This window comes from Rattus norvegicus, chromosome 8 (genome assembly GCF_036323735.1).
Source record: "Rattus norvegicus strain BN/NHsdMcwi chromosome 8, GRCr8, whole genome shotgun sequence".
NCBI classification, from domain to species: domain Eukaryota; kingdom Metazoa; phylum Chordata; class Mammalia; order Rodentia; family Muridae; genus Rattus; species Rattus norvegicus.
Genome location: NC_086026.1, coordinates 98,204,177 through 98,218,979, shown reverse-complemented (window position 1 = coordinate 98,218,979; position 14,803 = coordinate 98,204,177). Strand labels below are relative to the sequence as shown.

At 38.9% G+C, this 14,803-nt stretch overlaps 1 protein-coding gene across 15 annotated transcripts in view; it reads left to right on the top strand.

Annotated features, from left to right (window-relative positions):
• Positions 1-14,803, top strand: part of Snx14 (sorting nexin 14) — a 224,519-nt gene that overhangs the window by 59,308 nt on the left and 150,408 nt on the right. For 13 of the 15 annotated variants that reach the window (XR_010053970.1, XR_010053971.1, XR_005487837.2 and 10 more), the window contains 9 exons: positions 312-395; positions 3,580-3,680; positions 5,045-5,156; positions 6,942-6,982; positions 7,094-7,213; positions 10,198-10,321; positions 10,483-10,647; positions 13,424-13,519; positions 14,529-14,620. Coding sequence is in view for 8 of the 15 variants with exons in the window: in XM_039081534.2 (XP_038937462.1) it covers positions 312-395; positions 3,580-3,680; positions 5,045-5,156; positions 6,942-6,982; positions 7,094-7,213; positions 10,198-10,321; positions 10,483-10,647; positions 13,424-13,519; positions 14,529-14,620 (935 nt within the window). In the remaining 7 variants the exon portion in view is untranslated. Of the gene's footprint in view, positions 1-311; positions 396-3,579; positions 3,681-5,044; positions 5,157-6,941; positions 6,983-7,093; positions 7,214-8,300; positions 8,368-10,197; positions 10,322-10,482; positions 10,648-13,423; positions 13,520-14,528; positions 14,621-14,803 lie in introns of those variants that run through there. The other 2 variants (NM_001108174.2, XM_039081537.2) reach the window with 2 other exon arrangements.

Sequence of the window (14,803 nt, the reverse complement as noted above, 5' to 3'; positions counted from 1 at the left end):
AGTGAAAATATACTAATCAACACACAAAACACACAAAAATAAATAATTTATAAATTTTAAAAATAGCAATTGTATACTTTTAAAAATTCCTGACAGCTTTATGATTCTATTATCGAAAACCACCTGTTTTTTGACATCATAAAAAATGAAATTTATCAATCTCTTCTAGATAATTTAGAATTAAAGTATGGGATGAAATATGATTATGTGATACCTAAAATAAACATCACAATGTAATATCCTCCATTTTAGTATTATTAATGTTTTACATTTTGTAGCATGTTATAAATTTGCTTGTTTTTAATTTACAGTTGGACATGAGCCTGAACATTGGTCTGTCTATAGAAGATATCTTGAATTCTATGTACTTGAATCAAAACTAACAGAATTTCACGGTATGTGGCTCATTTATAAAACACATAATTCAACGATTGGCCTTCTTAAAAGTTCTTATTCCAGATTTTTTTACTTTAAGTGTACCAGTTGATGTTGATAGTTGTATATAGTTCTGTTGAAATAAGAATGTTGGTTTTCTAGTTTTTTTTCTTATCTATATCTAAAGTTTTTACAGTGTGCATTGACTTTGTTTTTAATGATAAGAGTTTAAAGGCAACTGTTTGTATATTATAAAAAGTACTATTTAGTTTACTTTTTGTTTATTATATTGATGTGGCAAAGAATTGGCATTTTAGTTGTGTTAAGTATCCATGTTCCTGCTGTTAGCCATGAACTGTTTTCTTAGTTTTAGATACAGCAATGAAGCCTGTAATTTGTTTCTTTCATTGGTAGGTCAATTGTTAAAGAAGACTTCTTTTTTGTTCCAGCTTTCCTTATTCATAACCCATTTGTTTTAGTTAACATTTCTAGCCACTTTGCAATTAAGTTGATGAGGTTTTTTTCTTTCTTTTTTTATTGTATCCTAAATTTTTTAATACCAGGAAAGCTTTGTGGAGAGTCTCCTAATTCATGTTGACTCTGAATTGACGGGGCCACAGGCCTTCTTTACCCTAGAACTGAGTCCTTGATGAGGTGATTATAGGAAAATAAAGGAACACACACTCTTACTGCATAGTTTTGCTTGGAGTTTGAGTGTGAGCTTGTATACAGGCTTGTGCCAGTCAGGTGCATGGTTCCCTTGTCTATTGTTTCTCTGAGAACTTTGGGTTTTGATTTAAGGCTGAAAGAAGATAATTTACTCCATACTTTAAACTCCTGTTTTGAGCCAGGTGGTAGTGGTGGTGCACACCTTTAATCCCAGCATTCAGGAGGCAGATCTCTGAGTTCAAGGCCAGCCTTGTCTATGGAGCTAGTTCCAGGTCAGCCAGGGCTCCACAAAGAAACATTGTCTCGAAAAACAAAAACAAAACAAAACAAAGGCCGCCTATATCAAGTAAAACTGATTGAATTCTTTTTGTAAAATTGCTAGTGTCAGCCTGACTGAAAAAAAGCATATCTATTATTTTAAAATTTTGTTTTTAAGAGTGTTTAAAATGGACAAAATGCTACATTTTTCCCCTCATAAGATAGTGTATATTTCCTTGTTGATACTTTATCTAATAGATTCCCACTTATTTCAAATTAATATTATAATGTTTTAAAAACCGTTTCTAATTATTGCTTTTCAATTTTATACATGCACACAATGTATCTTGATTTACCCCCTCTCCTGTTCCACAACACACCCTATGTCACTCACCTTATGTCTTCGTTTGTTTTGTAACTCAGTGAGCCCAGTTTGTGCTACTAGTCTGTGCCATTCACACTCACACTGCTGCGGGGTCATCCTCTGAAGTGTGGGCAACCAACCAATGGCCATACTCACAAAGAAAATCAACTGTTTTGGCAACCATCAGCTGCCGATAGTTTTTCAGTTAGTGATGGGATGCCATCCCTTCCTCAATCTGTGCTGGGATTTTTACTGACCTGATTTTATGTAGGCACCCACAGCAGTTGTGAATTCATAAGTTCAGGTCCATTCCCTGTCCAGAAGACAGCACTTGATGGCACTCTCCCCTGTCCTCCAGCTTTTCTTCTTTATGTCCTTCTTCTATGACGTTCCCTGCACTCCCAGGTAGGAGGGGAGGGATTGAAACAGTCATCCCTCTTAGAGCTGAGCACTCTAGTCACATAGTCACTTATTCCCAGCACTTGGACTGCTGATGCATCACTGTATTGATTGCTGCCCACTATAAAAAGAAGCTTCTTTGACCAAGGTTGAGTATGGTATAAACACAAATATGTAGAGGGTGGCTTGATAACATAACCACGTAGCAAAGCTTTGGTAGTAGGTTCTAGCCTAGGACCTTTGACCTCCCAATCATAAGCTTTTCACTTGATCTATAATCTCAGGCACAAATTCCCTCCTGTGGAATAGGCCTCAGATCCAGTACTCTTTATCCCCATAAAAGTCATGCCTTATTGTGTCAGTAGGTACATGTTAGATATTAAGGCATGTAGTACCCAGCACTCGGTAAGACCGTTGAGGTCTTTCTCTTCCGGTAGCCTATATAGTACAAGTACAGTTTGGCTCGATGAAAGCTAGATAGCAGGAAGGAAGTTTCCCAGTTGTTTTTTCTTTGTCCTCAACCAAAGTGTGTTGTACCAGAGCTAGAGAGCACTACTGCTTGCTTAAAAGCCCAGGGTTCAATTCTCAGTATCCGTATGGTAATGTCTGTATGACATCAGGCATACCCAAGGGGCATATGCATGTGTGCAGGCAAAACACACATTTAAAACAGTGTGCTGTGTCTTCAGCAATAAAGTCTTAGCATCTAGTTGTGGTAGACAACCCACAATATTGATAATGGCCTGTGTTGTCTGTCAACCCCAGGGACCTCCCTGACCAGTAGTTCATAGGGAGCCATCCTCTCCCTGCCTGATGTTTTTTGTAAATAACTGATTGCCTTTAGGAACAGCACTGTCCACTCATACAGGGCACCTCCATTCAAGCCTTTTCATATTAGCTTCAAAGTAGTGGCTTTTTTTTCCTGTTTTTTTTTTTTTTTTAAATTTTGTTTTTGAGAACAGGGTTTCTCTGTGTAGCCCTGCTGTTCTGTAACTCACCCTGTAGATCAGGCTGGCCTCGAACTTAGAGACCACTTGTCTCTGTCTTCTCAGTGCTGGGGTTAAAGGTGAGCACCACTACTGTCTGGCCAAAGAAGTGGGTTTTCACAAAGTTTGTTCTTCTATTAGTAATTTTGTTTAAGTGATCTCCCAACCCTGCCCTTATTCTTGCTTATATCTTTTCCCCTTGGTATTCCTGCCCCACCCTAAGACTACCTGTTATGCTAGTCCCTGCCCACTCCGTTAAGGCCTCTTCCACATCTCATGGACTCAAAGCAGCTTTTTAAAGCACTTTTACTCATGTAGAAATGTAAAAACTTGATAGAATGTTTGGGAGAATAATATTTTAGATAGCAGGAGACTTTTTGGTCTGAATTTCTAACCTTCAAGTGTGTGAAGATTATGGAAAACATAATGTCACATTTCTACAAGGCAGTATGGCAAATCTGAATCTTCATGGTAGTTTAAGTGTTTAAAAACAGCTGAAATAGTGAGAACTTTATGCACCGACTTCAGGCACATTTCCCGATGCTCAGCTGCCATCCAAAAGGATCATTGGCCCCAAGAACTACGAGTTTTTAAAGTCGAAGAGAGAGGAGTTTCAGGAGTATCTACAGGTACAGTGCCAGCTCTCACGCTTCACTGAGACACTGATAACTCCAGTTTGCTGCTCTTCCCTTATGTGCATGTGCTGGTTTTCTGTTTTTCTCATTTATTTCCTCCCTCTTTAGTAGCATACATTTATTGTGCACAATAATGTTCTGTTACGACGTTTCCACGTGAGTGGACGATGTATCTTGATCATATTCACGTCCTTCATATCTGTTTGTTTTTTTTTTCCCTTCCCCACCCCTGATTGTTGTGCTCTTCCAAAGAGCCCTTTTCCATTTCATGTCTTTAAAAAAAAAACCTAGACTCTAGGAGAGAAAATACACAGTATTTGTCTTTCTGGGACATTGCTTATTTTGCTTAACATGATGATTCCAATTCCATCCATTTTCTTGCAAGTGACATCACTTTGATTTTGTAACCAAATGAAACAGTACCATGCATACATAAATTTTCTTATCCATTTATCTTTTGATAACACTTTGTCTGATAGCTTGGCTATTGTGTATAATATCACAGTAAACATGGATATGCAGATGGGTCTTGTACATGCATGCTTTGCTCTGTAATAACCTATCCTTGCATAGAATTAAAACATACCTTTTTCTATGTGGATTTTAAAGTGAACTTTTGGCTGGTCACGGTGGCACATGTCTTTAATCCAAGCATTTGAGAGGTGGAGGCAGGATGTTCTCAGTTCAAGGCCTGCCTACATAGCACATAGCACATCTGGGCCTTAGACAGATTAGAGAATTTTGACAGGAATATATATTGTTTGCATTGCTGTTTGATGGTACTGAGGATCAGACTCAGGCGTTTGCACATGCCAGCCAAACTGAGCTAGATTTGTGACCCTCAGTATTCGTTTTTTAAAATTAGTGATCTATAAAATGCTAGATATTTCCTGGAGAGAGTGTTAATTAGTTTTTTGCTAATTAAAAACTTGATGTGAGAGATTTAAAAGAAGGAAAAATTTTGGTATAAAAAATTAAATACAACCTAAGAATTTTGGACTCTGATTTTATGCTGAACTTAGCTTGGGAACTGCCCTTCTCACTTCATCACATCAGCCCTTTGCTATTTGGTTTCCTGGGATCAACTCTCACCATTCGCAACTTAGAACTGACTTCCATTTTCTCCATATATATATGTTGTTTTACACAAACTGCATAATTATTTACAAAATATATCCCTAAGCAATGTAAATTATTCAGTGGCTAATAGAATTAGCTTAAAAGTCATTTGGTTAGAATAGGGAACACGTTTTGGTGCCTTGTTTTGCTTTTTGTTTGTTTATAACTATTTTAGAGTAGTTTTGATTTTCCTTCTAGATTTCTAATCCGTTTTCCTTCTCTATTTCTGTTCATTGAAGAAACTTGTGCAGCACCCAGAGCTGAGTAACAGCCAGCTTCTGGCTGACTTCCTCTCTCCCAATGGTGGGGAGACACAGTTTCTGGATAAGATACTTCCAGATGTAAATCTTGGTAAGTCTTTTGTGAGAAACATGTATAAGAGGATAAGTTGAAAACTGATATAGAAATAGTTTTGATAGTATGGCCAAGTGACAAATTCCAAAGGACTTCTTTTGCTGTTAGAGATATGTTATCCTGATTATTTTCCTGGTCACTTCTAGCCACTTATTCTATCACAGAACACGGTTAGCTAGTAATATCCTTGAGTATATTTGTATATTCAAATAAAATCATAACAGTGCTTTACTCAGTGATAGATTGTAAAAGTGAGACTGGTCCTATAAGATTATATCAGGGCTGGAGAGACGGCTCAGCAGTTAAGAGCACTGACTGCTCTTCCAGAGGTCCTGAGTTCAATTCCTAGCAACCACATGGTGACTCTCAACCATCTGTAATGGGATCTGATGCCCTCTTTTGGTGTGTCTGAGAACAGCTACAGTGTACTCATAATTAAAATAAATTTTTTAAAAAAAAGATAGGGACTTGAGCTGTCCTAAGTTTGTGTAAGTGTACTCTTTGAAGTTTGTGCACAAAATCACCTAGCAACAAATTTCTTAGCCCCATTCTTAGCTATGCATATAAAGAAATAAGTGATAGTGTTTCAGCAGATGCAGATGTACACAGTCATCACTCATTGTATGCGGAACTTTAGTAAATAGACTCATCTGAGTAGTTTTTTTCCCTCTAAAAGAAATTTAAGTTGTATTTGACAATTTTGACTAATTTGAGGTTATTTTTCTAAATACTTGATAAAGTGTTCAGATGTTTAGCATTTTTGATAAGGGAACCTGGAGATACAAACAATAAGCAATTTGTAAAATGTATTTTCTTTCTCCTTGTTTTGGAGAAGGGGTCTTGCTACATAGTCTAGGATGTCCTTGAATTCTTAATTCTCCTGCCACAGTCACTGTAGTGACAGGAGTGTGCCGATATGCCTTCTAGGATAGAAAATTTTAATCTAAAAATTCAGAATATAAACTATTCCAATAGCTTGAATGTTTCTCAAAATATTCTTAATCGTTTGACTATCTCTAGTGTGTTTTTAAGTATGATATATTCATCATTGTTTAAAATGTTTTAAAAGCACCTTTAAAACTTTCTGACTTGTAAGCATGTATATGTCTGTGTGTGTGTGTGTGTGTGTGTGTGTGTGTGTGCATGTATATGTGTGTCTGCCTGCTATGTGTACAGGTACTCACAAAGGCCAGGAAAGGCCATCAGATCCCTTTGTAAGCCACTCAACTTGGACTTAGAACCAAATTCAGGTCCTCTGAAGAGCAACAAGTTCTCTAAACCACTCATCTGTCTCTCCGGCCCCGTTGAGACATTTTCAGAGAATTTTTCTGGGCAAAGTGTGAAGCTATTGGTAGACCATTTGCCCAACATGAAAAGGCCCTAGGTTTGGTGCCAGCACAAGGACAAAAGGGAAGGGGAACAGGAGGGGAGTAGTGAACAAACGAGTGAACAAATTAGCGAATGTTAGTGAGACCTCAGAGCAGAGCAGAGAATTACTGCCATCTCTTACTGTATTTTTATATAGCAGTGAGCTTCTTAGATACCGTCTGTATATAGCCTCATGGCTTAATTTTTATAGTAAATCTCAAACGTGTCTCAAATAGTTTGGGGTATCACCTTTATTGTAAATTTCTGTTCAAGTGAGAAATAAAGAATTATATTTTATACTTTGGCTTTTTACTTGACTGTTTTCTGTTTAACACTACCTAGTGAGATATTCATGTAAACAATTGAACAGTATGTTATTCTTTCATAAAATTAATATTTTATTTTTAACTGCAGGAAAAATTATAAAGTCGGTTCCTGGGAAACTAATGAAGGAGGTGAGATATGGATTAGTGTATATTTATAAATGATACTGACATGTATTTAATTACTGACAAACTACGGTGGCTTCTGCGATAATAAAAGTATGTATCTCCTCTGTCCCACAGAAAGGTCAGCATTTGGAACCTTTCATCATGAGTTTCATTAATTCTTGTGAATCCCCAAAACCTAAACCGAGTCGGCCAGAACTGACCATTCTCAGCCCTACCTCTGAAAACAACAAGAAGGTAGTGTATGTTGGGTAACGAGGCAGTGAGAGATGCTGAAGTGAGCTGGCGGTGTGGGTTGGGCAGGAGAGGAGAGGCTGCAGAGTGGCCCAGGCTGGGGCCTTTCCACCTGGCTTTTCTTACCTCTGTGGACCGATTCTTGGGTCGCCTCTGCAACCTTGGTCTTTTCCTCTGCCTCACTGCCCTCCCTTCAGCTCTTGTGCTGGCTCATCCTGTCTCCAGCATTTTCTAACCTTCATCTATGGTCTTCTGTCCCCACTCCCACTGTCTCTGATTCATCTCCAGCCAAGCCTATTTATTTTTTATCTAATCTTCTGTTTAAACATATCCAGACTTTTAAAAGAATACGTTGCTTACTCTTAGATTTAAAAAAACATTTCCACTCCAAGTTACTATGCTTTCAGTAATGGGTCACTGTTTTCTGCAGACAGTTCAGACAAAGCACTTAAGACATCCCCCATAACCACTACCACCCTGGTCTTCTGTGTTGAATGTAGAAATGCCATTAAAAAAAGCATGTCATAGAGAAAAACAGGTTCAAGAGGAAAAGCTAGAGCCTCAATTTTTGCCTCTCCTCAGTCATCATTATAAGTTGTTCTCAGCCCCGTTGTGTGAGAGCTGAGGCTCTGTAGAGACAGTTAAAGACAGATACAAGTGTACACATGTACCTGGGAAAATCCCACTTCTCTCCTGGATTCTGAATGTACCTTCATGTTGAAACCCAAAACCCGCCTGAAGATGTCAGAATCTTCTCCAGATAGGCTTCGCTCTGTAAACTTATCTGTGAGTGACAGAATATTAGCTCTCGGATGGGTACCATCACAGAGCGCTGTCCTGGGGCAAACATGGGGAAAGAGGAGTTATGCTGGAGTGTGAGTTCTTCCATACAGGACTACATTTGGGAAACTGAGGCAAGTTAGTCATATTGGAAGTTGGCTGGTGGCTTGGTCTTTAGAGTAAGAAAACTTGGTCATATGTAGCAATGGGTCATCATGTCTTTATACATTTGACCTCATGGAAGAAAATAAATTAGCAGAAGAACCTGTAACATGCAGAGATATTTACTAAAATATATATTCCTTTATAGAAGGAAAACTTAAATGAACTCTGGCATTACAGGCCTGATTAATTATCTGAAAGACTGTTAGCAGCAGGTAAGTTCTATTAATGCAAATATACAAAGCACAATACAGATACTTAATCTCCTTTTTGGTGAAAAAAGTAGAAAAACTTTCTTGATAGGTTTTTTATTTTGTCTTAAAATATTTGTTTTTTTTAACCTACAGCCTGGAGCTTGCCAGGCAGGCATTCTACCACTAGCTAAGCCCTCAATGCTAAGAAATGCTGTTGTTTTGAACCTGAGTTATTTAAGATATGTTCAGTCACTAGACAGGATATGCAACATGTATAGTAGTTAGGATTTTTGGGTCTTAGGTTTTCTCCTCTCTTGTTTAGATTTACTAGTAGTATTTTCTAGTGAAAAATCAAACCTAGATGGGGAGGGGAAGACTCATCTTCAGATATAGTCAGATACATTTTTCTCTGTGGTGGCCACTATGTATTTCTCTTATCTTCTCTCCCCATCCTCTCTCCCATCATCCCCACCCCCACCACACCACAGGCGGGGTTCAGTGTGTAGTCTTGGCTGGCCTCTAATGCACAGAGACCCCATTGCCTCTGCTTCCTAAGTGCTGGGACTAAAGTTGTGTGTACTACCAGGCCTGGCTTTGGTTTATATATTTCATAATCTGTTTCTATTAATGTTAAGTTTCTGTTGTGTCTGCATTAACTGCTCTGCATGGCCTCTGGCACATGGAACTTAATGTTTGTTGGATGGGTATGCATAAATGAATAAACCAATGATTTTGTTAAAATCAACTGCCTAACATATATTTGATTGTTATAAAGAGTCATTGCTGTTCATAATTTTTGATTAGTTGAGCTGCTTTTTCCTTTTGGGCATAGGATCTTACGTGGTCTAGGCTGGCTTTGAACTCACTTTGTAGCCAACAGGTAACCTTGAGCTGCTCCATCTACATTTACCTCATGAGCACTGGGATTACAGTCATGTGCCACCACACACAGGGTTGTGTGGTGCTGAGGACAGAACCCAAGCTTCATGCATGCTAGTCACTTCCTTGTCTGACTAAGCTAATCCCCAGAACATTTTTCCTCGTATTGATTAAACTCTTTTGGACTTGAACTGTAGAAATGAACTTTGTATAAAGGTGAACATTTTTGTATCTGCATATTAGTGAGCAATTTGTGACCTTCTAATCATACCAGTATTTAAATTAGCTATTGGTAATATATTCACATACATCACAAATTACTTTATTTGTTTGGGCTTATGTTAGAAAAAGGAGGGCATCTTAGGGCTGACGCAGGAATTTGAGGTCAGCCTGAATTATATTCTGGATTCCGGGCCAGCTGGGGCTAAGAGTGAGACCCTGCCTTAGAGAGCCACGAGCAGCAGTAGCACAAGGGAGGCAAGTGTGGCAGAGCAAGCCTGTAGAACCGGGCCCTCGGGAGGCCAAGAGAGGAGAGTCGTGAGTTTGAGGACAGTCTGGGGCTGCATAGCTTTGCTCTGTCTCTGCATCTCACTGAAGGAAAAGACAATAAAAATGAGGGCAGATGCAGCTTAGTGAGTGGACACTTGCCTGGCTTACTTGAGGCTCTAGGTTTAGACCATCCAAGCACCTCAAAGCAAAGAACCAAAAACCAGGGGAAAAACAAGGAAAAGGAGATTCTTTATGGCTAGTGAATTAACTCATGGCAAAAGTGAATATAAGCTTTAATGTTATATTTTGAGAGAAATATGTGGGTTTTTTTCTGTAGCTTTGGTCACGAATGTGAAATTTTGAAAGCAAATTTTAACTTTCCTAATGTGTCATTTTGCTGTATTCTTTTAACCTTAGTGATTACTTACTGTCAGTAAATGCAATAAGCTATATGCCTCTTTATTATTTCAACTTATACTTTAGCTTTTCAACGATCTATTTAAGAATAATGCAAACCGCGCTGAAAACACAGAGCGAAAACAAAATCAGAACTACTTCATGGAGGTGATGACTGTGGATGGAGTCTACGATTACCTGATGTATGTAGGTAAGGCCTAACAGTCCACGGTGTTCTTCATTAAGCTGCCCTCATGTTGCATACACAGCCCTTCCACAGATTTAAACATGAACATGACCACTGTTACTTGTATACATTTGTTTTCCTGAGCAACAATCAATTTCTGTTGGTTCTCAATTGGTTTTCCTCAGGGCGAGTAGTTTTTCAAGTTCCAGATTGGCTTCATCACCTTTTAATGGGCACTCGAATCCTCTTTAAGAACACACTGGAAATGTACACTGACTACTATCTCCAGTGCAAGCTGGAGCAGCTCTTTCAGGAGCATCGGCTGGTGTCACTCATAACCCTTCTCAGAGGTTTGCATTTGATCCTGTCTGTTTCATGCTCTGCACTTGTGGTTTTAGTTAGGTCTGAAGGGGAAGGATTGTGGTTTTTTTTTTTTTGGGGGGGGGGTTTGTTTTTTTAACCAGTATTTCTTTTTTCTCTCTCCATCTTTATTAAATTGGGTATTTCTTATTTACATTTCTTTCCTTTTTTTTTTTTTTTTTTTTTTCTTTTTTTCGGAGCTGGGGACTGAACCCAGGGCCTTGCAAGCTTTCTACCACTGAGCTAAATCCCCAACCCCTCTTATTTACATTTCAATTGTTATTCCCTTTCCCGGTTTCCAGGCCAACACCCCCCCAACCTCTCCCGCTCCCCTTCTATATGGGTGTTCCCCTCCCCACCCTCCACCCATTACCGCTCTCCCCACAACAATCACGTTCACTGGGGGTTCAGTCTTGGCAGGACCAAGGGCTTCCCCTTCCATTGGTGCCCTTACTAGGCTATTCATTGCTACCTATGCAGTTGGAGCCCAGTCCATGTATAGTCTTTGGGTAGTGGCTTAGTCCCTGGAAGCTCTGGTTGGTTGACATTGTTGTTCATATGGGGTCTCAAGCCCCTTCAAGCTCTTTCAGTCTTTTCTCTGATTCCTTTAACGGGGGTCCCGTTCTCAGTTCAGTGGTTTGCTGCTGACATTCCCCTATGAATTTGCTATATTCTGGCTGTGTCTCTCAGGAGAGATCTACTTGCGGTTCCTGTCAGCCTGCACTTCTTTGCTTCATCCATCTTATCTAGTTTGGTGACTGTATATGTATGGGCCACATGTGGGGCAGGCTCTGAATGGGTGTTCCTTCTGCCCCTGTTCTAAACTTTGCCTCCCTATTCCCTGCCAAGGGTATTCTTGCTGAACTGCTAATCTTATTGCCTCTAACTTCTAAGTGCTAGGTTTATAGACATACACATTTTGACATTTTTACAGCATTCTAATCTGTTGTGTTTGTGGATCACATGTCCTTTAGACATTCATCAAAGGATACATAGAATGGTTCCATCAAAGCTATTATGAATTCTGTAATAATTCACAATTCACTGCTACAAATACTTCTTTCTGTTCCCTTTTGAAAGAAGGAGTGAAGCCTTCGTATTTTGGTCATCCTTCTTGAGTTTCACCTGTTCTGTGCATCTAGGGTAATTCGAGCATTTGGGCTAATAGCCACTTATCAATGAGTACATACCATGTGTGTTTTTCTGTGATTGGGTTACCTCACTCAGGATGATATTTTCCAGTTCCATCCATTTGCCTATGAATTTCATAAAGTCATTGTTTTTGATAGGGGAATAGTACCATTGTGTAGATGTACCACATTTTCTGTATCCATTCCTCTGTTGAAGGGCATCTGGGTTCTTTCCAGCTTCTGGCTATTATAAATAAGGCTGCTATGAACATAGTGGAACATGTTCTTTGTTATGTGTTGGAGCATCTTTTGGGTATATGCCCAAGAGAGGTATAGCTGGGTCCTCAGATAGTTCAAGGTCCAATTTTCTGAGGAGCCTCCAGACTGATTTCCAGAATGGTTGTACCAGTTTGAAGTCCCACCAGCAATGGAGGAGTGTTCCTCTTTCTCCACATCCTCGCCAGCATTTGCTGTCACCTGAGTTTTTGATCTTAGCCATTCTGACTGGTGTGAGGTGAAATCTCAGGGTTGTTTTGATTTGCATTTCCCTTATGACTAAAGATGTTGAACATTTCTTTAGGTGTTTCTCAGTCATTCGGCATTCCTCAGCTGTGAATTCTTTGTTTAGCTCTGAACCCCATTTTTTAATAGGGTTATTTGTCTCCTTGTGGTCTAACTTGTTGAGTTCTTTGTATATTTTGGATATAAGCCCTCTATCAGTTGTAGGATTGGTAAAGATCTTTTCCCAATTTGTTGGTTGCCGTTTTGTCCTAACCACAGTGTCCTCTGCCTTACAGAAGCTTTACAGTTTTATGAGATCCCATTTGTGGATTCTTTATCTTAGAGCATAAGCCATTGGTGTTTTGTTCAGGAAATTTTCTCCAGTGCCCATATGTTCGAGATTCTTCCCCACTTTTTCTTTTATTAGTTTGAGTGTATCTGGTTTGGTGTGGAGGTCCTTGATCCACTTGGACTTAAGCTTTGTACAGGGTGATAAGCATGGATCGATCTGCATTCTTCTACATGCTGACCTCCAGTTGGACCAGCACCATTTGCTGAAAATGCTATCTTTTTTCCATTGGATGGTTTTGGCTCCTTTGTCAAAAATCAAGTGCCCATAGGCGTGTGGGTTCATTTCTGGGTCTTCAATTCTATTCCACTGGTCTATCTGCCTGTCTCTTATCACTATTGCTCTGTAATACTGCTTGAGTTCAGGGATGGCAATTTCCCCAGAAGTCCTTTTATTGTTGAGGATAGTTTTAGCTATCTTGGGTTTTTTGTTATTCCAGATGAATTTGCAAATTGTTCTAACTCTCTGAAGAATTTGATTGGAATTTTGATGGGGATTGCATTGAATCTGTAGATCGCTTTTGGTAAAATGGCCATTTTTACTATATTAATCCTGTCAATCCATGAGCATGGGAGATCTTTCCATCTTCTGAGATCTTCTTCAATTTCTTTCTCCAGAGGCTTGAAGTTCTTATCATACAGATCTTTCACTTGCTTGGTTAAAGTCACACTGAGGTATTTTATATTATTTGGGACTATTATGAATTAATCAGTTTTCTACTACTAGGATATATACTTGTGTATAAATTGGAAAATAATTGTATAAATTTCCTGTACTCATTTTTAGATGCTATATTTTGTGAAAATACTGAACCTCGCTCTCTGCAAGATAAGCAAAAAGGAGCAAAACAAACTTTTGAAGAAATGATGAATTACATTCCAGGTATAATATTTAAATAACTCTATTTTATATAAATTGGCACCCTTTGAAGTTGCAGTATAAGTATTGAAACTAATTGTGATTTGGTTTTTTTATTGATAATACTAATATTTTGTTTGTCTGAGATAGATTCTTGAGCTATAGCACAGACTAGCCTCGAACTTGCAACAGTTGTCTTGCTTCAGTGTTTTTGGTGCTGGTATTTACATGTAGGAGCCTTTACACTTGGCTCACCCCTAAAATTTAAGACAAATCTATTTCTATTCACACAATAATTAGAGGTTTTGGACTTGTTTTGTTTTTGTTTACAAACAAACAAACAAGACAGGGTCTGCTGTGTGACCCTGGCTGGCTTGGAATGTACTGTGTAGGCCAAGTTGACCTTGCTTTTGCTTCTGAAATGATGAGGTTGCAGATGTCCACTGCATCTGGTCGTAGACATTTGTTCTGTGTATTTCTATATGTATGCACATAAGTACACAAACATATTTGGAGGGGTTTGAATCCTTTGGCTTGGGTTGCTGAGGAATGGCTCAGTAGTTGAATACATGCTGTTCTTGCAGAGAAAAGCACATTAGGTGGTTTACAATTGCCTATCACTCCACCTCCAGAAACTCTTAGCACCTCTTCTGGCCTCTGTGGGCACTTGCACTCATGTGCACACCTCTCTTCACAAACACAACACATAATTAAAAGTAAATAGTTTAAAAATTGGTTTTGTTTTACCCTCATGTGTAATAAAACATGTTTTATAAGTCTTTTATCGCTCAGAGGTGGTTGGTTTGTATGATACAGTATGATTCTGTGCAATGTGAACTTCTGAAAGGTGGATTAATAATAACTACTTATTTTACTTGACCATAAGACTTATTTCTAGGAGGTTCTTGTAGAAACTGGTTTGAAAAATACTGACTTGGAGCTTTTACATGGTCTCTGCAAACGGGAGGCCTTTTTACTTGAGGCGGTTGGTGGTGAGTCATTGTGAGCTCTTTCATCTGTCTTTCCTGTCTAGATCTGATCGTCAAGTGTATTGGTGAAGAAACCAAGTATGAAAGCATCAGACTTCTGTTTGATGGCTTGCAGCAGCCAGTGCTCAACAAGCAGGTAAGGAGGCCAGTGTCGGTGTGGTTACTGGGCAGCAGGATGTCGGTTGTTACCTGTATGAGTCACTACTCGGAATCTAGCTTACCACTGAACTAAGCTAAACATTCAGGTAGGAAATCTATGTGTACTGTTTTTGCCGGTTATCTTTCTTCTGTGTGGCATACAGGGTTGTTTAAAGTTAAT